At 41.2% G+C, this 22,772-nt stretch overlaps 1 protein-coding gene across 11 annotated transcripts in view; it reads left to right on the top strand.

The window, feature by feature from the left end:
- Nucleotides 1-22,772, top strand: part of DENND1A (DENN domain containing 1A) — a 527,524-nt gene that overhangs the window by 331,959 nt on the left and 172,793 nt on the right. For all 11 annotated transcript variants that reach the window (XM_070452577.1, XM_070452573.1, XM_020872163.2 and 8 more), the window contains one exon: nt 11,880-11,981. In XM_070452577.1, the coding sequence (XP_070308678.1) occupies nt 11,880-11,981 (102 nt within the window). The remainder of the gene's footprint in view (nt 1-11,879; nt 11,982-22,772) is intronic.

Here is a 22,772-nt window from a genome sequence, read left to right as displayed (position 1 = left end):
TGTCGTTTGTTTGAAAAGTTAAGAGATTTTCACAGTGAAGGTGCCATTTCTGAAATTTAAAGTGTTCCTTTTCACCAGGAGATAAGTTCACTCTGATTAAGTCCGTAATTCTCACTAAGCCATGTTTATGGGGGCAATAAACAATGTTTCAGCATGCTTGTTAAATTGGGTTTCCAACCTCTCCACTCTTTAAAAATTGACATTTCAAATAAAAGGCAGGTGGAGATGGGAGTCCAGGTTTGCTGTGCTTAGTGATGAATGAATGATGGCAAGTGGCAGTTGTGTGGGAGGAAGGAGGGCCCTCTTCTCTGAAAGGGTGACCCCAAACCATTTTGGGGCTAGGGAATCAACATCCCCTTAAACCCCAAGTGAAACTCTTAAATTTAAGTTTCGTCATTTCAGATTGGATGGATACTAGTTTTGAAATACTGCTGGACGCATTACGCTCGTTATTTAGTTTTTACAAGTCTGTGTTTTAGAAGTAGTGGCTTTGCCTTACAGATGATGAAATTTGGGCACAGAAAGGTTAAGTAACTCATCCCAAGTCATACAGCTAATGAGTAGTAGGGCAAGAATTCAAACCAAATTATTTTGTTGTGTAAAGTGTTTTAGAGTGTATGAAGAAAAATGATACTGGCCCTGCTTTTACGGTCTGTTTGTTATTATATATCTAGCCTCTGATAAATATATCCATGGAGGTTACAAGAGAAATACGTGACCTATGTGACTGTCCTCAGTATTTGGTAAACTAGAGAAGTAGAGGAGGCTCCAGAGAGGACAAGAGGACCAGGCTTTGGGGACTGGCAGTCCAGAGCTCAAATCCTGGCTCTGCTATTTCTCAGGACAGGTCAAGAGCTTCATTTTTCTCTTCTGTGAGGTGGGGATAATAATACCTATTCCATGAGGTTGCTTTGAGGATCAAATGAAATCATGTATTTTTTTAAAATGTAGTGTTTTCAAACTCTACAATATTTTATAGATGACAGTGGTGTTAGTGCATTGTATGTAAATATAGTATAGTTAAAAAGTTACTTTAAGGGAAAAGTGACAGGTACACATGAATTAATTAGAAACATCACTAATCAAGTTTTAATTGGAGACCCAAATATGTGTTTCCCACTGTACTTGCTTAGGACCGGAGAAGGCCACTTGCTGTGGGAGCAGAAATAGTCAGGAAGGTTTTGTTGAAGAGCAGAATCTTGCAGGATGGAGATAATCCATGGTGATCCATGTCTTGGCCATCTTCATGTCTTTCCAGGTGCTCTTCCACCTCATCTCTTGTTTGCATTTTGCAGCAGAGGTGAATGGTATTGATAACTTCCTTGTCCTCTTTTTACACATGAGGAAACTGAGTCTCTAGTAGTAGGAAGGGTGTTTCAGTTTGGGGTAAAACCTCAGCTGTGTCATAGGTGTACATGGACTCAACCCTCCATTCTGGTGGAGCAGAGGAAAGGCCAGGGGGGATGGTGGTGCCATGTTGGGTGGACTTGTAGAGTGAGCCACAGAGCTGGCGGAACCAGGCTTAGGAGGAGGCAAGCCGGCACTGACTGAGCTTCTGCTATGTGGCTGGCCCTCTGTGAAGCTCATGCTCTACCATGACTTCTTTGAACAATCCTGAAGGTGAGCATCAAGTCCCAGTCTGACAGATGAGGAAATTGTTGCTCGAGGAGGCAAAGGCCTTGCCTGAAAAAGCTGCCTGGCTGGTGAGTGAGTGAGCCAGGACACCAACCTTGCGACTCTGCAGCTGTATCCCATGACCATCCTGAGGAGGCAGCTGGACAGGCTCTGTGTGAATGGAGATATTTCACCGAAGTGAGGTCTTTTCCACCTCCTATGACTGTGCCTTTTCTTAGGCTTATTGATTATAGTTTACTCCCTCTCCCCCACACCCCAACACATGTAGGCTGGGAACCTCTTGAGTTTAGAGATCACCTTTTAGTCATGCATTGGGTTGACATGACTAACCAAATGTGTGAATGAATGGGTGAACGAATGAATGTCCCATGGATGGATGGTCAGAAAAGGAGGAAAAGCCCATTGGAGAAACAACCCCTTTGCTGACCTGGGTTGAAAATCTCTTGAATTTTTTAATGAGAGTCAGTGCTTATTACCTTGTGAGGAGAGGATTTGGCCTGAGCTGTGAGGTGCTTACACACTTCCCTCCCCTGCCAAGCTTCTGTTTCTGTTTAAAGCACCCTGGGAAATTCCAGCAGTGTTTTCAGGGGTCCTCTGAACTGTCGGACTCAGATTTTTAATTTTGCGGAGCAGGAAGGAGCAAATCAGTGACTCCTGGCTCCAAAGGAAAAACCACTACGTTTATCAACTGCTTGGCAGCTCAGTGACCTTTGGGGCCAGGGGAAGGGAAGGAAAATGTCGCTCTTCCCTCCATGTGTATCTGAGATTTCAGGAGGGAATAAGGAGTTTAGAGTACCTGAATATTTGCCTTTCCTCTTCCTGTCCTTTCCACTTTCCCTCTAATTTCTCTTTCCCTTCCTCCTAGGAGGCCAGCAGCTCCCCGTGCTGTTCTTTGTTATGTTCTCATATACATGCGCATGCATTTGAGTACATTTGATATGGGCTGTATAGTGGAAGGAACACTGGCATGGAGAACCCAATTTCAAATCTTTTCTCTGACAAACACCATTTGGGAGAACATGAGCAAACTAATAATTTCTTTAGCCTAAGTGTCCTCATCCATCCAAATGGGTACAGTATTCCATAGCAAACCCTTTCCCTTGAAAATTTCAATGGTGTCTGGACCAAGCATCAAGCTGCTTGATTCCTCTAGTGTGTCCCTGACAAACATCTATTAAATTACAATTGCTCAATATGTTTGTGATGGAAACAGTGTCAGAGCAGTTAGCAAGATACACTGGGTAATACCAAGTTTTTGATGTTCATCTGAGTTCAGTGTTATCGCCACTGCTGCTAAGCTATGGACTTTGGACAAGTTATTTTACCTCTGATCCTGCATTTCCTCATCTCTGCACAAGTGTGTCTTGAGGCAGCGTGCATGCTCAGTCGTTTCTGACTCTTTGTGACCACTTAACAGTAGCCCGCCAGTCTCCTCTGCCCATGGAATTTTCCAGCAAGAATACTGGAGTGGGTTGCCATTTTCTAGTCCAGGAGATCTTCCTGACTCAGGGATTGAACTGCGTCCCATACGTCTTCTGCACTGGTGGGCAGATTCTTTACCACTGTGCCACCTCCACAGGGTGTCATGAGGATTGCATTAAGTGGTACATGTAAGGGTCGGGCCGCAGGAGGAACACATCACCTAGTAGCTTTTCTGGGAGTCAGTCATCTAATGGATGCGGAGTCTGTAGCACAGTTGCTGTCCTCTGCAGACCCCTGTAAAGTTAGCTCTGCTTCTGATCACACGTAACCAGCCTTTAAGAGGTGATGGTGTGAAGTCCAGCAGTAGTTGTTTAGGATAAAGTTTAGATTGGTGAACTATTAAGATGCAGATTTTGGTTTAGTTTTAACCATATTACCTACCTTTCAAAACTTGAAAAAGAAAAGAAAGCTGCTGAGAAGTTATACCTAAGTGAGACATAAACTGCAATGCCAGGAGCCATATCAGTTGTGCCTTTCTCAAAGAGAAATGAATACTGGATTTTCCACATAGTGCCAAAGCAAAGCACCTGTAGCCAAGACCAGCATCCTAAGCAGATGGGAACTTGGTCATATAGGTATAAAATAATTTTTTTTTCTTTTTACTTAATCCTGTCACAACCCTGTGCAGCACATGGTCAAGGCCCCATTTTATAGAGAAAGAAACTGAGGTTCAACTACCTTTAAATAACCTGCCATAGGTCCTGTAAGTAGGAATTAAAGAAGGTTAAACCCAAAGTCCAATCTAACCCCTACTCAGTCCTGTTACTCTCCCAAAGCAGGCTGACTCAGGACTGCACAGGTCTTTCGGTAGGTACCCAATAATATTGCTGCTTTTCTCCTCACTGGAGAAGGGGACAGGACTGACTGAAAAAGCCATAGGTGTCTAGGAGTTGTCTACCTTTGCAAACAAATTTTTTGACAGTGAGATATAGTCTAGATTGCATCCTTTTTATTTGTAGAATTATTACTCTACTGTTTTCATAGTAACAATAGGCAATACCCAGTGCTTATTATATGCCAAACACTATTATAGGTACTATACACATATTATTTCATTTAACCACCACAACAATCCAGTGAAGTCCATATTATTTGCTTTTTGTAAACATTTTGTTGAAGTATGAGATTTATAGGAGGCGTACACTCATCTAAAGTGTAGAGCAAGATGAGTTATTTTAAAGTAGCTATTTTGAAGTTATTTTAAAGCACCACCAGATCAACCACGAGCCCCCGAAGCCCCTTTTGTACCCCCTTGTAGTCATTCTCCTCTGACCCAAGGGTAATGATTGTCCTGGGTGACAGGACTATTTTAATCTCATCAGATAAATGAGGAAACTAAGGCACAAAGAGGTTAAAGTGTTTGCCCAAGGCAGCGCAATTGTAACTGGTGGAGTTGGGACTTGGACTCAGGCAGTTCAGGCTCCAGAGAATAGGCTCATGTCCTCAGGGAAAGAAGACATAGCCAGGAAAAGAACAATAGGTTGGAGTAGTTTTTAATGGCACAAAATCATAGTAGTAAAGTCATTGGCCTTTGCCTTTAGTCTGAAAATCAGTTGTTCACATTCATACAGTCTTGGAATTCTAGTCTTACTTTCAAATTGCAAGGAAAGAATCTTGCTTTTGAGAGCCTTCCACTTATTGCACTTATTGCAACCAGGTGCTGTGTTAAACTCTTTACATGTATTATCCCATGAGGCGCTTCCCTGGTGGCTCAGAGGGTAAAGAATCCACTCATAATGCGGGAGATCTGGGTTCAGTCCCTGGGTTGCGAAGATCCCCTGGAGGAGGGCATGGCAACCCACTCCAGTATTCCTGCCTGGAGAATCCCCATGGACAGAGGAGCCTGGTGGGCTACAGTCCACAGGGTCGCAAAGAATCAGACACGACTGAGCAACTAAGCACAGCACAGCACGTTATCCCACTTAAACCTCTGCACTCCGCTGGAGGTAGGTAGTATTATCCCCATTTTATAGATGAGAAAACTGAGACTCAGTAAAGAACTAACTGAAGGCTACGCAGTTGTAGAGGCAAGACTGGAAGCTAGCTGACTCATTCTAGAACCCACATCTTAGCTACCATGGTAATGCCTATCTTACTTTCTTTGTCAACTGTAAATTAATTCTACATGAATTAGTCATGATAATTTTACATGTTTATTGTTATTGTCATTATTGTTGATATTCCCATCACACTTCCTTGTGCAGACTCACATTGAGCTTACATTGTCCATTGGGGCTCACTCTGACATCTGTACCGGGCCTTCCTCCCAGTAGAGTGGGCCCAGCCACAGTATTTCACTCATTCTTCGGTTAATCAGCAATTGCCCTGTGTCAGGCACCATCCTGGGCACCGGAGTTGCAAAGATAAAGAAGACATAGCTCTGCTCTGATGATGGTCCTGGTGGAAGGACAGCAGAACAGATTCACCATGCCCTGGCTCATGTATTCCATACATGCCACCTCACCGACCCATGCTCCCCACAACCTCCATCCAAGATAAGGACCCCAGTGCTCAGCTGAGGCAGCAGAGATGGATCTGGGCCCCTGCTCATCAAGGTCTAGGACCAGCTTCTTTGCTCCACCTCCAGCCCCCAGCTTCATCATCAGGGAAGCAGCACATGCTCTTGACCATTCTTTGGATCCCCTACATTACCTCACCAGTGCAAATCCTTGTTCTTCATTTTATGACCTGATTCTAAGTCCTGCCTTTTGTCCCTCACTGCCCAATCCCCTCCCTAGATAAACAGGGTCATCTGTATCTGTGTGGAAGACTGCTGTGGTTTGAACAAGTGCAGCTGATACTTTATATTTTAGCCGGCCTTGGGGAGGACTCATTGTTTTCATACAATCAACTTTAGAAAGTAAGGTTCAGTGAAATCTTGACTCGAGAAGATCCACCGAAGGTAGAGTGGTTCTCAAGAGGACTCTACTTTTGTGTAGGGAAGAATATCAGGGGCATTGGACTCTATGTTTATCCTAGGAGGGTATGAGTAGAAAAAAAAGTTTTAAAAATCCTAGGCTAGACAAAAAAGGAAGGAGACCGGGAGCCAAACACAGCTGCAAATCAGAATGTACATTGTTGGTGGCTCGGGGCAGGATTACCTTTTCATGTGGCGTTTGGTCACCGTCATTCATACGTTATTTTTCATGGTCTATTGTTTTATTCTATATTCTGGACATAGCATTATTATCAACTCATTGTGTTATAACTTATGCACAACAAACGACCTATTTAAGTGTACAATTCAATGTATTCTGAGTTTTATATACTACCAATAAAGATATAGAATCTTTTCATCTCCCTCAAAAGACCATTTAATTTACATTTTATTTTGTCTTGAGCTTCTCATGTGCCTGTCATTAGTCTAAGTGCTTTAGAAATGTTAGCCCATTTGATCCTCATTACAAGTGTGAGATGTAGGCACTGTTTATAGAGGAGAAAACTGAGGTGCAGAGAGGTAAAGTGAAATGTGCACGTTTACACAGCTGGCGAGTGGTGGCGCTAAATGAGAGCTCAGACAGACTGGCTTCCGGATCCCATGCTCTTCATGTCTAGGCTCTGCTGCCTCTCATTTCATTCATGTGTCCATTCAGAAATTGCCTGCTGTGGGCCAGATACTGGGGTAGGAGCCAAAAGTTCAGAGATCTGTTTTGGTGGCCCCAAGAAGCCCCACACCAGAGAAGGGATCAAATGCCTGTATTAATACTGTAGATGGATGTGTTTTTCTGGTTGTGGGAGTAAACCATAGGCTCACATGAACAAAGGCAAACTTACTGCTCCCTCAAGCCTTCTGGGGTAAGGTTAGCCAGGCTTCGCTGAGGCTCCAAGAACCAAGAGGAAGAGGTGACAGGCAGGCAGAAGAGCCACTGTTGGCTGAATTCCTCTGTGGACATCCTGGGAATCTTGCTAACTCTATGTACATTCGCTTATCTAATCCTCACGAGAGCTCTGTGAGGTGGGTACTACCATGATCCCCATCTAAAACCTGGAGAATTTATGAGGCTGAATCTGTATCTGCTCAGCTGCCCCTGACCACCTCGCATACTGTGATTTTTTTTTTTTCCCTTTCTTGTCCTGAAAGACAGAGGTCAGATTTCTGTGACAAAGCATAAAGGGAAAGACATTTTTGATTAACAGAATTTATGGGAAGATGCCATTTTTGTGTGTTTCTCTGTGCAAGAAACGCCATTTGGAAAGCCGGTGTGCATGTCAGTATCTTTTTTTTTTTTTTTTTCATTCTGAGAAAAAGCCTATAGAGTCTGGTGGGGGGAGGGTTTGCAGCTGGCAGGAGCTTTGGCATATGTTGTAACTAAAAAGAGAGGGAATGTGTTGGTGGGACGAGCTACCGGAGAGCTGTCTCGGTGTGCTGTGGTACTAGTAAGTGTTTTAATTGGGTAGGGTTTTTGGAGGACTATTTTGACATCTGCTCGTGTCTTTGCTGATTTTTCTTCACTTAGAGTAGGAAACACAAGCTGTGGATAAAATGACTTTAAAATAATTGGAAGTAAAGATATCTCTCTCAAAGTCGAATTTGAGAGGGACACTCTTTAAGAAGTGGAAAGGAAATTCCACTTCGAGGAATCCATCCTAAAGCATAGGCTTTATGCCTACAGATTTCTCAACAATATTTATAATATTTTCTTAAAAACTGAAAATAGTCAATAAAAGGGACTTGATTGGGTTTGTTTCTAAGAAGTGGAACATTTTGTAGCAATTAGCAATGATCTTCACGAAGCTTTTAATGAAGTGAAATATTGTTTATATTGTAATAAATGAGAAAATCAGAAAGAAACATTATGAATTGCTTCAACTGTGTTTTTAAAAGGAGGTATTGGGACAGAGAGTTATAGAAGGAAATACACCAAAACATTATCTCCAAGGGGAAGATTAGGGTAACCACAGTTTTCTTCTTTGAACTTTTTTGCCTTTCCAATTTTTTTTTAACATATGTATTTTTTCTGCTTTTTATTTTGTATTGGGGTATAGGTGCTTAACAGTGTTGTGATAGTTTCAGGTGAATAGCAAAAGGACTCAGCCATATATATACATTTCACTTACATAATTTTTATGATACAAAAGACAAGGGTCCTTTTGCATAAGAGGAAGCAAGCCCTGAGAGTGTTGGTGTAGCTGCATGCCCTATATAGATACTTGTTCTGAAGTCTGAGCAACTGATTTGAGGACGTCTTCAGAAAGAGTCATTTTGAGTTTAAAAATCGGCTCCGTCATTCCTTATCTGTGTGATCTGGACCACTTTCTTTGAGCTCTCTGAGCCTCCTCCTTTGATATCGCCCCCATAGCATGGTCAGGGTTAAAGGCAGGCATACAGTAATGGCCCAGTTTCCTTCTCCATCAGCACTACCCACCCACCCCCCAGCTTGAGAGGTTTTGTGGGTTTTGTTTTGTTTTTTGCCTTTTTTCCTCTTGTTTCCTTGAGCCTTTCAAGGATAGGGCACCATCCGGCCAAGCTGGCCTCCGATTCTTTCCTTGGGAACATGAGCCTCAGGAAGGCCCTTGAGTCCACGCCAGCCCCTTTGGAAGAGGCCTTGCCACCAGGAGGGCAGCATTGTCCTATGAGAGGAAACTGTGCCGACCCAGCTCCTCCTGGAGCCTGGTGCACAAGCATTTTGGTTACTAGGGGGACCCTGGCCTGCTAAGTCAGAAAAAAGGGCCAGGTTTTTTCCTCTTCTTCAGCCTACTGCCATTGTTCAAAAAGTAAACACTCCACACAGCTTAAGCAGCAAGTCCTCCAGCCAGGAGTGGGAAGAAATCAAAAGCCTGCTCCAGCCCAGCCATGGAGAGCCTACAAGGGCTGGTCTGTGCTGTGGGGCCCTACTGGGAACACAGAAACAACACCCGATCCTGGTCCAATATCAACAGCCTTGTCGCTGGGCCTTTCAGCCCAGGCTTCTCTGCAGCGGCCAGACCTCTTGCCCCCATCTGTTTGGGGCTCTCTGGAGCTCTTTGGAGGTCAGGTGAGGCAAAATCAGTAATTGCGGGGTGCAGCAGCCTGGAGTCCTTGGCTAAGTTCTGGAGCCCCCCATGACCCCTTCTCCCTTTCTGTGTCCAGTGCCAGGGTCTCTGCCTTTGAAGTGAGGGCCCAGCAGTTACCAGAAGGGACCAGAGGATTTTTGCCCTTAGGCCACTGCCACTGTAGTTTCCAAACTGGGGTCATGGCTGATGTGTATATTATAATAGCAATAATAAAAGCTATTATAAGGCTACTGTATGCCCAGTGCTATGTGCACACCACCTCCAGTCCTCACAGCAGTCCACAAGGACGAGGGCTAGGAGGACCAGTCACAGTTACCTTCTTGACTTTACAGATGAAGGGGCCAATTAGTAACCATATAACCTTGGGCAAGCCCCTTCACCTCTCTGAGACTCAGTTTCTCATCTATGAATTGGGGACGCCTCATCTCCAGCTACTGCTGAGAATGAAAGAATCTGTGTGAAAATGCTTTGTGAACTCTAAAATGTGATGTAAGTGAAAAAGATTCTCATTGAGGCTGTTTTTGTCACTCCCTGCTTGTGTACTGCTAAGTATTTAACCTGTTAGATTGCAAAGTAAGACAGCTAAGGAGCTCTGGACAGCTCCTCATGAGTCTTAATGTTCTCAGCTGTAAAATGGGGTTGCGCTTTGTAAAATACTAGTTATCAATGCTGTTTGCTGATAGCTTTTACCCTATGAATAAACCAGTCAGTTAATATGAGCTTTGGGGTTTAGAGGAAAAAATAAACCTCTAAGTAGGCAATCTTGTCCCTCCCCTGTGGCTCTCCACCCACAGGAAGCATTTAGTAAATGTATGAAATGATTGATAGATATGTGGACTAGCCCGTGGAGATGTCAACAGCAGAAGAAATTTGAGGCTGCTGGTCTTGTTGAGTGGAAGAGTTCCAGGACCCTGCCCTCTGGGAGTATTGTTTCAACCCTAGGAGGCTTCTCACCAGCATGGCTCCATCCCCCTGCTAAGAAAAATCTCAAAATGTTTACTTAGGTACCAAAGTCTGTCCTCGAGGCTGGGATTTAAGGCAAAAAACATCAACCAATATTAATGAGCGCTTACCAAGTGCCAATCATTTTGTCGAGTGCTAGTTATTATGCAGTGCTGAACCAAACGGATGAGTCCCTGAGGGAACCTATACCCGGTGGGGGGGGGGGGGGGGGCAGGCAGGTCAAGGGGTGCTAGGGCTCAGAGCAACAAGGATGGCAGAATTTGGTTTCTCTCGGGGTGTCTGACAACAAGGAGGCTAAAGTGTGGTGCAAGGGCACAGGCTGTGTAGGTGGCCACTGCTGTGTTACCTCTGCCACTCACCTCACCTCTCTGAACCTCATTTTCCTCAAATTACCTAAAATGAAGATAATAGGGTACACTTTGCAGGGACTGATAAAAAATTAGTAAGTAAAGCATAGAACATGAGCTAGTAAGCATCTATTACACTGTAATTGTTGTCCTTTTCCAGGGCATTAGCAAGCATAGGCTTTAGCAGCCGTTGGGACATCCAGCTCCATCACTAACCCATACAGTGCTCTTGGATGAATTAGGAAAGGGCATCTCCTCTCTCCCTCCACCAGCACCTACCCCCACCTTCAACTGATGCCTGTCAGCAAGCTCATAGGTTGGCAGATCTCATCCTCAGCTTGGCCAGCTGGGCGTGCTGGGCAGTGTATACCTGCACAGTCATACCCAGTAGCTCAGAGGTTGGCTGATAATGAAACTGACCCCTTCTACATAGGGTGACCACATAGCCCATCTTACACTGCTGCTCTGGTATAATATACTCCTTCATATCCACAAGTATTCCAGTTTGGACCACAAATTACAGGGTCTTTCTGCTTAATCAGGACAAAATGAAAGTTCCAGACTCTAAAGAAATGAGCTTTGATATATAACAGGGTAAGAAGATTGAAGGAGATTGGCAGTAGGAAGTAGGCAAGGGGAAGTAGAGGTGGATTCTAGCAGTGGGTAAATAATGTGATTGAAAAGTAGCTTACTCATAGGCTTGCACTTCTACAAACCACAGAGAGTTATTCCCGGCTTATGGGCTCTTCGTTTCTCCAGACAGTCCCTTCATCCTCTCACCAAATATGAACATCTAGTAGGCACAAGCCTCCCTTACCCTTCTTGTTATTATACTAGTAGAATAATGGGTTATGGCCAGAACCTGAGAGCCATGATTCACTGGATTTCTATGGAAAATGGAACCAAATTGAAAGTATGACCTTTCTACTTAATGTTTAAGAGAAATGTTAATATGTTAACACTATGTTGTACAACGTATTTCATACCCAAGAATGCCAAGATTTTGAGAGAGATGGGCAAGGAATCTTTGGTAAATGAGAAGAGATGAATGGAATGAGACTATGATAAGAGCCTAACTGTATATCTGAGTTCCTGGAGCCAGAGCTTTAAACTTCAGCTTCTTCTTTTTTATTTTAAATTGAAAATATAGGGAAAAAAAAATAATGTTGGGGTGTAAAGATCTCTCCCCCTAGCTGTGTGACCCAGGGCATTTAACTCAGTCTCTGAAACCCTTTTCACTCCTGGGTATTGGGGATAACCATACAAACTCACGGAGTTTTTGAGGTAGTTAGATGACCTCACATGTTAACTGCTTGGCATTGAGCCTGCCACAGAGTACACTTTGTCAGATGTCACTTTTCTTCCTCACTCCCCTTTCCCTGAGGAAGCCAGGGAAATGTCTGTGTCTTCGTGGGACTTCAATGATTTTCTCTTCTGGATTTTTTCTTTTACTTGCAGAAAGTCAGAAACATGGCCCTGGATGATGTCGTGATCCTGAATGTGGACACCAACACCCTCGAAACTCCCTTTGATGACCTCCAGAGCCTCCCAAATGATGTGGTGGGTAATGAGCTCTTGCGTTCTGACTCCCAGGAGCTCCTGCAGTGGACATGAACATGCCTTTGAAGAGACTGCTGTGGTTTTCCTGTGGCCTGGGAACCACAGTTGGTTTTTGTTATTACCTCTGGAACCTTTGTCTCAGTGAAGGAAGTTGGGGGGTGGTTCACTTTTTTAGTTTTGTATTGCTCTCATAACCCTCACCTGAAGTGACCCCAGGGTCTAGATAGCATCTCTTCCTGGGGAGTCAGGGGGTCTTGCCATCCCCATTGCCACTGCCGTGTCCAGAGAACAGAACAACCTCCCCAGGTAACCCCACCAAAGGCAAGCAGAAGGGCTTCAGTGTGAGCAATTTGGGGCACTTCAAGCCTATATTTTTATCTTGTGCCATTGTCATACCCAGCCATTTCCCATGTGGCAGAGTATCTGCTGCCAGTGTTCTGAATGTGGCTCCACGTGCCCTAAACCTATTTTTTCCTAGTTACCTCGGGACTAGACAGAAGGTGGGCCTATTTAGGGGAAAGCAACTGGCTGCCACATTTGCCACACTGACACCTGACCATACACCTGTCTCACATTGCCACTCAGAGCTGCCTTGTGGGTGGCTATTCAAAGTAGACCCAGTCTCCCCCATCATTCATACAAATGAGGAGGATTGGGATCCCCTCCAAAGTACAGTTCTAATGTTTGTGGTTTAGCATCCATGACTCTGCTTGAGAGAAAGTGTATAAAGTCATGCTGGCTTCCAGACTGGAAGGGGTAGGTGCTCCTAACCGTGTGCACTATGCAGGTCTGGGTTTGTGTGGTGGCCGGTGGGCCCTGCCCTGCCTCACTGCCAGGAGTCCCAGTGGGCCTTGGGGGTTAGCCGCTCGGGAGAGGTTGCTGCCTGTTGATGAATGGCTGGCATCAGGGTTTCAGACTTCTCTGCTCCTAACTGACTGCGAGGTTTTGGGGGGTCATTTGTAAGGATGAGTTACTTGTACCATAGTCAAACAGCAGTACAGTTCACTGACTTTTACATGCTGAACACTCATCATTGACCTTCCATTTACGCTTCATACCTCTTGGAAGGTATTTGTCTTACCCTCACTTTACCCACAGAGCTGAAAAGAAGGGGAGCCGTAGAAGTGAACCCAGCTCTGTCACTCCAGAGCCACCAGCCTCAGTGCCCCTCTAGGTGCCCTCTGCATCTGGGGTCTCATTCAGTAGGTGAGGGAGAGAAGATGCTCAAGGGGCACATGTCTTGCCACTAACCATAAGGCTGGTGAGGGCAGAGCTGTGGTTGGAGCCTGGTGTGGATGACGCCCAGCCCATGCTGCCTCCACTTTGTGTACATGGCCCCCCTCTGAGGCAGAGAGAGATGACAGCATAGGAAAAATGAAAATACCAGCCCTATGAGGTTTGCTGTTGATCAGGATGGGGTATGTGGTTGGTGTCTTTGGACCTCTTGGCTGTAATTTGAGTTCTTTTGATCCAAGGAACTTGAGGTTTCTATTCAACTTCCCTTTCAGTGGAAAAGTTCTCTCTTTAAGTCATGGCTGTCTTAGGTATGGACCTTGTACTTGCTGAGCAAATGTAGAATGTAAACCTGGGGTATTTGAGGTACAGGGAGTGGCTGAGAGCCCCAGGCAGCCGGGGGTGAGTGACTGATGGCTTAGAAACCATGGAGTGGACCAACTATCCCACAGGTGGTGCTCTGACCCCGTGCTGCACTTCGAATAGCAAAGACAAAGCAGATCTAGTCCTTTCCTTCAAAGAGCATGTTCCACTAGGGGAAGCAAATATGTAAATTACATATATCTCAGGGCATAGCATATTAGAGGCCAAAAGGAAATAAGAATCAGACACAGAATTGCCCAGGGGGAGGGTAATGGAGACCTCCTGAAGATGCCACATTCCAAGATGCCTTTTAAATGATCAGGAACCAAATCTTTGGTTCCTGATCAAAAGAACAACTATAAGCAAGTCATTTTCTCTTGCTGAGCTTCAGTTTCCCATCCTTAAAAGAGGAGTACTAGACCTATCATTAGTTGCTGTGGCAAGTAAATGAGATTGTGGTGTTCATCAGATGTTTGGCACTGTGTTCACATGTTGTCAGTGTATGATAAATGGGACCTGCATTTGTCTTTAATAAGATCACTGTCAATAAGTACAGGCAGAGTTAGAAGACAGTTGGTTCCCTCCTTATCCTAACAGTTCTCAGCCTGCATGAAAAAGGACCTCCCATTTACAAGGTGGTTTGTGAAGGGTCCTACAGCAGTGGCTTCCAGAATGGGGCTCTAGACTCATCAAAGATTCCAATATAGTCGTGAGAAGAGACTGTGATCCGTACACTAATCACTGTGATTCGGTGGGATTCATAGATCTGATTCATAGATTTGATTTTTTTTTATGAGAAAACGAGTTTTATTGTTTTTAAAGCTCTTTGTAGTGGGTGTCGATGGTCACCTGCCATACTTGTTCCAGATTGTCTGCTGCAGCCAACAGAGTTTGGCCATCAGCATACAAAGCCACTGGGGTGACTGTGCTTCGCCACTGGTACTGATAACTTCTTGTTTCAGCTCACCTGCAATGACCTTGCCCTCCAAGTCCCAGATCTGGATGCTGGGCCTGTGGCAGCAGAGCCAGTAGCAGTTGGGGCTGAAGCACCGGGCACTCATGATGTCCCCACCATCTGGTGTTGAAAGGTGCTTGCCTTCCTTGAGGCTGTGTGAGCTGTCAGGTCCTGGAGAGGGGGAAATGTTACCCAGCACACCTTTGTCCTCTGCACGTGGTACAGGACTGTGTCCTTTCAATGTATCAGTACGTCCAGTTGACCTCACCATCTCCCCATTTGTCAAAGCTGCTTGTTTACTGCATCTGACAGATTCTGCTTCTTAAAGTTTCTCAAAATTGTCTTTGCCATCCATCCTAAACACCACCGAATCCAAGCTCTTATTCCTCTCCTGCCCTGTTTCCAGCAGCCTCTGAACTGATTCTTCAGATGCCAGCCCTTGTTACTCTTACACCAGAGAGCCCTTTCTAAAACATAAATTTATTTCCTCCTACTGAAAACCATTTCATCAATAAACACAATTTTAAGAACAAAAAACAACTTCTGAAAACAAAAATAATCCTTCTATAACCTCCCAATTCCTACAGATTAGAGGCAAGTTTCTTTTGTTGGTTTTGGAATGAGATAGACCTTTGTTTAGATTCTGCCTTCTTCACTTACTTATCATATGATCTTGGACAAAATTATGTAAGCTCTCTGAGGCTTAGTTTCCTTATAAGGTGAGAATTATATGTAATGAACGTAATATGTATAAAGTTCTGTAGGTGGAGTCAATGATGATGAATTACAGATGTGAATGATGGTCAGCATGGCATGCAGGGCCCTCCTTTCTGATAGGATCCTCCCATTTCCTCCCCATAACTTTAGCTCTTTCCTCTCCCTGCTTCAAACCCTATGTTATAGGTGTTTGGAATTAATAATTCTCCCAAGTTTACATGTTGTTTCATTACTTTATACTTTTCATACAGTGTCTTTTGTCCCGAATGTTCTATTCCATCTGTCAATCTCTACTAATTTTATAAGACTTAGACTAAATGTAAGGCTGTAAAAACCTTCTCTGACCTCTCTAAGTAGATTTGACTGTACCTTTCTCTTTGTTCTCAGAAACCCCTGTATTGCTTATAAAATTGCACTTACCATCCAGCAGTATACATTTCTGGCTTTCCCTTTTAATTGTGAGTTCTTTGAGGGCAGGAATCAAGTTTTATTCATCTTTGTTTCTAAGGGATATAGCAGCCACTGAATAGATAGATGGAAGGATGGAAGGGACATATGGATTGGGTTATTTTGGTAGATGAAATCTTGCAAAACATGGCATCCATGCTGGAAATTTTATTAAAAGAGGCCTTTGTTCTGTTCTAGCCACGATGGAATAATTGGAACTGAATTTCTCCTCCCTCCATTTACAAATAAAACTCTAGGCAAATACGAAAACAACTGTTTTCACATATTGGACAACAGGCAGTGCAGGAATATAATCCCTGAGAGAAAGGAAGCAATTGAGATGAAGCCTCTGGTCCTCCTGGCTTTCTGCCTTGAAGCGTTTTCTAGACTCTGTTGCTCGAGGGGACTCCCCAGTGAAGCACAACAGTCTTGCTGAATCAAGGGGTTAGAGATCTGAGTTTGAGGGAAAGGTGGTTTAAATTTGTGGGTCAGAGTACCAGATACAAGGGAGCTACTCGGCAAAAAAAAATCTAAACTGAGTCCTCTTGATTCGTCTGCTGTAGACAGATCTGCCCATGTGTAGAGGGGAGCTCCCGAAGAGCAGGAGTCATTCAAGCTCTAGCCAACCAGGGTAAGGAGAGCTTGTTGACCACTCAGGCAATCATTAGAGACCCCAGAGGCCACGCCCTGGCGGAGTAGTCTAAATTAGCTCTAAAATAAAGGTAATTTTAGCCCTGCCCTCATACAGCTTAAAAATCAAGCCTTGAGGAGCATAAGAGAGGGCTTCAATGATGCTGGTAATGTGCTGGCTTTTGATCTGAGTGCCAGGTACATGAGCAAGAATTTATCAAGCAGGACATGAGTGATATATGTACTTTTATCTATGTATGTGTTAAACTTCAGTAAAGAGTTTTAAATAAAACCATTTCTTTTTAAAACTTATCATGATCAACCTGATATACAGGAAAATGAACCTGTCAAAACAAACTTCTACCCACTTTTAAAAGAGACTAAAAATCTAACAACCAACAATGTAACATTCACAGTATCTAGCATCCTATCAAAAAATACTAGACATATTGAGAATCAGAAATGATGTAATCTATAACCAAGAAAAAATATAGTTAATAGAAACAAACTCAAAAATGACAGCTATGATGGAATTAGCAGATGAGAACCTTAAGGTAGACATTTTAAAAGTTATAAGTATGCTCATGAACTTAAAGACTTGAACTGAATTAGGAGAGAAATGGAAGATATAAAAAGAATGAAAGGGAATATCTAGAGGTGAAAAATATAACAACCTGGAATAAAATTTTCACTGATAGGATTAAAAGGATATTAGACACTCAAACATAAATGATCAATGAACTTGAAGACATAGCAATAAAAGCTATCCATTATGAAACATAGAAAGGAAAAGACTGAAAAAGCATAGAAAGTAAAAAGAACCTCGAGGAGCTATTAGTGTAGTATCAAGAGGACTAACATATGTGTAATTAGAGAACTAGAAGGAGAGGAAGGAGAAGAGGGACAGGAAAAATATTTAAGGAGATTATAGCCATTTTTTTTTGGTTTTAATGAAAACAATAAATTCAGAATTTCAGGAAGCTCAATGAATCTTGAGCCTAATAGACCCAAACAAAACCACACAAAAATGTATCATGATAACAAGTGATACAAAGAAAAGTTTAACATTAGCTAAAGAAAAAAGATACATTATATAAAAGAAAGAATTGATGACGGTCGACTTCTTGTAAGAAACAACATGAACCAGAAGAGAAGGAATGATATTTTTGAAGTAACAAAGAAACTGTTTGTTAGCCTCAAAATCTATATCCAGTGAAAATATCCTTCTAAAATAAAGGCAAAATTTCAAACTTCTCCAGACAAATAAAAGTGAGAGAAGTCATTCTCAGCAGACCTGCACCATAAGAAACATTAAAGGCGGTTCTTCACGTGGTAGAGTAATGATACCATAGAGAAACTTGGACAGTGAAGAGTACCAGAAGTAGTAAATATGTGAGTAAATGGAAGAGACTCTTCTCACTTTTAATTTCTATAAAAGATAATTGAATATTTATAGTAAATAATATCTGTGTATTATGTGCTATATGTGAAAGTAAAATATATGAACTCAGTAGCACAAAGGACAGGTAGCGAATGGGAGTATACTGTGCTAAGTTTCTTAAATCCTATATAAAGTGGTATAATATTATTTGAAAGTATACTATTAAAAATGTATTGTACACCTTAGAGGAGCCACTAAGGAAAAAAAATGAAGCAGTGATATATAGCCAATAAGCCAGTAATATGAAGATCCAAAAGATTCGGTGAGGGTGGGGGTAAAAAAGGAACCAAACACAGATGGACCAAATAGAAAAGTTAGCAAGATGATAGACTTATCCAACCTTATTGATTATTACATTAAATGTGCATAGTCTAAATAATCCACTTATTGGAGGATATTAAACTACTCTTTAAATGTAAGACTCAATTATATGCTGTCTATGAGAATTCCACTGTAAATATAGTCAGATAGATGAAAAGTAAAAGAATAGAGAAGATAAACCATACAAACACTAATGAAGAGAATTGGTAGGGGAGAAGAGACAAATCTCCCTTATAGAGTATTTCTAAATAATATCTGTAGATACTATCCTGTTTAGAAGAAAGAGCTTAATCTCCATCTCCCCACCCCCCCACCCCCACCCACATGCACACACTTACACACTTGAGTGTGGGCTGCACTTAGTGAGTCACTTTCAAAAACTAAAGTATGTGAAGGGAAAAAGAGAACCATAGTGGAGAAACGGCAGTAACTACCTTAACCAAGTGATGTCATGTGAATATTGTGTAACTTTGATATCACGTGTGAAGGGGATATGTCACCTTTGTGATATTCTTTTCAGAAACCCAGTCAAATCATGACAAGACCTTCAGATAAACTCAAATTGAGGGACCTTCTATCAGGTACTTCTCAAACCATCAAGGCCAGGGACTTGCCTGCCAGTCTAGTGGTTAAGACTCTGCTTCTGCTGCAGGTGCAGCTAAAGTCCCACATGCTGCACAGTTCAGAACAAAATAAATACGTAAACTATCACGGTCATAAAAACACAGGAAAGACTGGGGAACTGTCACAGACCAGAGGAGACGAAGGGGACATGACAGTAAAATATAGTGTGGAATTCTGAACTGGATCCTAAGTTAGAAAAGACACACTCATGGAAAACCTGGTGAAATCACAATATAGTGTGGTGTTCAGTTAATAATAACATGCCAGTGTCCGTTTCTTAGTTTCGACATGCGCCGTGGTAACGTTGGGATATGGGAAACGGAATTGGGTGAGGAGTACATGGGCAATCTCTCTACTATCACTGCAACTTTACTGTGAGAGAAAAAAAAGGAATTAGGCAATATTAGAAACAACTTGATGCCTATAATTTTGACAAATTGAATGAAATGAACAAATACTTTGAAATACACAAGTTATATAAAGTGATTGAAGAAGGAATAGAAAATAGAACAATATTACTGTTTCTATTAAGGAAGTTTGTCATTAAAACTTTTCCCACAAAGAAAACTCCAGGCCCAGATAGCTTCACTGATTAATTCTATCATATCTTTAAAGATACATCTTACACTAACATTTCCAGAAAATAGGAAAGGAACACCTTCCACCTTATTGTTTGAGGTCAGCATTACCTACCCTGACATGAAAATCAAAGAAAAGAAAGCTATTGACCAATATACCTAATAAATATAGATATAAAAATCTTTAGCAAAATATTAGCAAATTGTTATCTAGCAGTATATAAAAAGGACAGTATATCATGATCAAATGTATACAGACTGGTTAAATATTTTAAAATAAGTCAGTGTAATTTATCATATCAACAGACTGAAAAAGCAGTATCAAAACATAAACCAAAAAAAAAAAAAAAAAGGATTTTAGGAAAAATTAAATATCTGTCCTTGATAAAAGCTCTTAGCAAACTTAGGTATCCTCACTGTGATAAAGAATATGTATGAAGAACTTACCACTAACATCATACTTAGTGGTGAAAGACAATGCTTTACACTTGAGAATAAGAACAAAAAAAGGGTGTCTGCCCATTTCTATTCAACATTGTACTGAGTTTCTAACCATTCACTAAGAAAAGTAAAAGAAATAAAAACACTAAAGATTAGAAAGAAGGGAAAAATTGTCTTTACTCAGACAACATGATCATGTATATGGAAAGTCCTAAGGGGGGGATCTCATAAATTTAGCAAAGGTACAGGATGAGGTTAGTGTACAAAACCAACTGTATTTCTATATAGCAGCAATGAGCAATTGAAAATGAAATATTTTAAAGTACCATTTAAAATAGCATACAAAACACAAAATACTTAGGAATAAATTTAACAAAATATGTGCAAGATTTGTATACTGAAAGCTATAAAACATTTCTGAGAAAATAATTTAAAAGACCTAAACAAATGGAAAGATATTCCACTTTTTGGACTGGAAGGCTCAATATTTTTAAGATGTTAATTTTTCCTAAATTGATCTATAGATTCAATGTAATCCCAGCCCAAATTCCAGATGGCTTAAAAAAAAAAAAAAGACAACTAAAGCTGATTCTAAAATGTACATGAATATGCGAAAGACCTAGAATAGCCAAAACAATGTTGAAAAAGAACAAAGTTGTAGGACTTGAATTACCTACTTTTAAGACTTACAATAAAGTTATAGTAAATGTAGATCAACATTGTAGGTAAAAAAGTTCAATAGAACAGAATAAATAGTTCAGAATTAGACCCAAACATAAGTGGTTTATTAATCTTAAATAAATATGCCAAAGTAATTCAACTGAGAAAGGATAGTTTTCTTCAACAAATGCTACTGGAAGAACTGGATATCTATGTGGGAAAAAATGAACATTGACTTTTACCTCATTCAAATATTAGCCCAAAATGGATTATAGACCTAACCTTAGGGGCAAAAACTATAAAATGAATAGAGGAAAATATAGGGGAAAATCCTCCTGAACTTGAGGTAGGCAAAGTTTCCTTAGTCAAGACATAAAACACAGTTCATAAAAGAAGTCATAATTGAACCTCATTAAAGGTAAAAATTGATTCTATTCAAAAGTCACCATTTTAAGAACAAAGGGGCAAACCACAGACTGAGAGAAAATACTCTTGATTCTTATATCTGCAAAAGGACTTTTTCCCCAAAATAAAGAACCCTTAAACTGAATAAGACAATAGCACAGTTAAAAAATAAGCAAAAGACTTGAAGAGACACTTAACAATAAAAGATATTCAAATGGCCATTGAACACAGGGAAAGATGCTCTGTGAGGATGTTAATTAATATCACAAGGAAGGTACTGGTATAGCTAAAATAAAAAGACCATGCGTTTCTTAAAAATGAGTATCTTAAACAAATGTTTACCATGTGACCAAGTAATTCCAATCTCAGGTATTCACCCAAGAAAATGAAAACTTATGTGCACACTAACACATGTATGTGAATGTATTTAACCACTTTGTTCATAATCGCCAAAAACTGGAAGCATTCCAAATGTCCTTCAACTGGTAGAGGACAGTGATACGCCCGTAAAATGGAATGCTACTTGGCAATCAAAAGAAACTGAGTACCATCCAACAAAATGGGTGACTCACATTATGCTAAGTGAAATGATCCTTTTATTTAACATTTAGGAATAGGCAGAACTATCAAGAGAGAAGTCAAACTAGTGGTTGTCAGTAGCAGAGGGTGGGAGGAGGAGCTGACTATAAAGGGGTACAAGGGAAATTTGGAGGATGATGGAACTGTTCTATATCTTGATTGTGTGGATGGTTATATGGCTATATGTATCTTTCAAAATTCATAAAACTAGCCATTGAAAGTGGCAAATTTTACTGTAAGTAAATCATGCCTGACTTTAAAAAAATATTTTAAAGACTGACAATAGCATCTCTTAGCAAGGATATAGAACAACTGATCTTAAGCTTTCATCACTGGTGGTGGGAGCAAAAATGGTACAATCCTTGGAAAGCAGTTTGGCAGTTGTCTCTGAAGTTAAATGTATACCAACAATATAACCCAATCATTCCCTTCCTAGGTATTTATCCATTATTTTATCAGTGAACATGTGTAATCCAAATAGATTTGTACATGAGTGTTTATAGCAACTTTATTCGTGGTAAACAGCACCTGGTAATATCCCTAATGTCCATCAGCTACTAGATGGATAAACAATATTTTATCCCTATTTTTCACTGCATGAGTCATTATTCATTATAACATACTTGTGATACACAAAATAATATGGATGAATCTTGAGTATATTACACTGAGCATATAAGCTATACATATGAGAATATGCTATATGATTTCCTGTGTATAAAATCTAAAAGAGATAAAAATAGTCTATAGTGGGTGCAAGCAGGCCAGCAGTTACCCTGGCCTGGGATGGAGAATGCAGGAACTGATTGAAAAGGACACCAAAGAGCATTCTGAGGTGAAGGAATGTTCGTTTTTTTATTGTGGTGATGGTTACACAGATGTATGTATTTGTCAAAACTCATTGAATTGTGCTTTTTAAATGTATGCATTCTACTGTATATTAGTTATGACTTGATACAGTAAATTTTAAAAAGGAAGAGGACTTAGAAATTAATTTTTAAAAGAAGTTCTAACATTGAGTAGCTTTTAGAACAGCTCTGCTGATTTTCACATGATTTATGAACATGGGTCAAGGGATAACTTTGGAGGCAGGGTGGCTTTGGCTTTCTACTAGTTACCTAGACAATTTAGTCTTAAATTTTGTAATCTTATCTCAGTTGGTTTTTTGTACCTTAAAAAAAAAAAAAGAGGAAGTTGGCAAGGTTAACACTGTTGTACTGTGCTGGGATCATGAAACTTGCAGATGTATTGCTTTCACTGACAATATTGTATTGTTCCCTAGTTGTGGATTTGGGGGAAGGAATATGGCAAGAATAGTCTATCTTTTATTGATGTCAAGGCCTGTTTATAGACTTCATGTTCCTCTCAAGCCCATGTGGATGCTGAGAACAGAAACA

This window comes from Odocoileus virginianus, chromosome 2, assembly GCF_023699985.2.
Source record: "Odocoileus virginianus isolate 20LAN1187 ecotype Illinois chromosome 2, Ovbor_1.2, whole genome shotgun sequence".
Classification (NCBI taxonomy): domain Eukaryota; kingdom Metazoa; phylum Chordata; class Mammalia; order Artiodactyla; family Cervidae; genus Odocoileus; species Odocoileus virginianus.
This window is presented reverse-complemented; position numbering and strand designations above follow the sequence as displayed.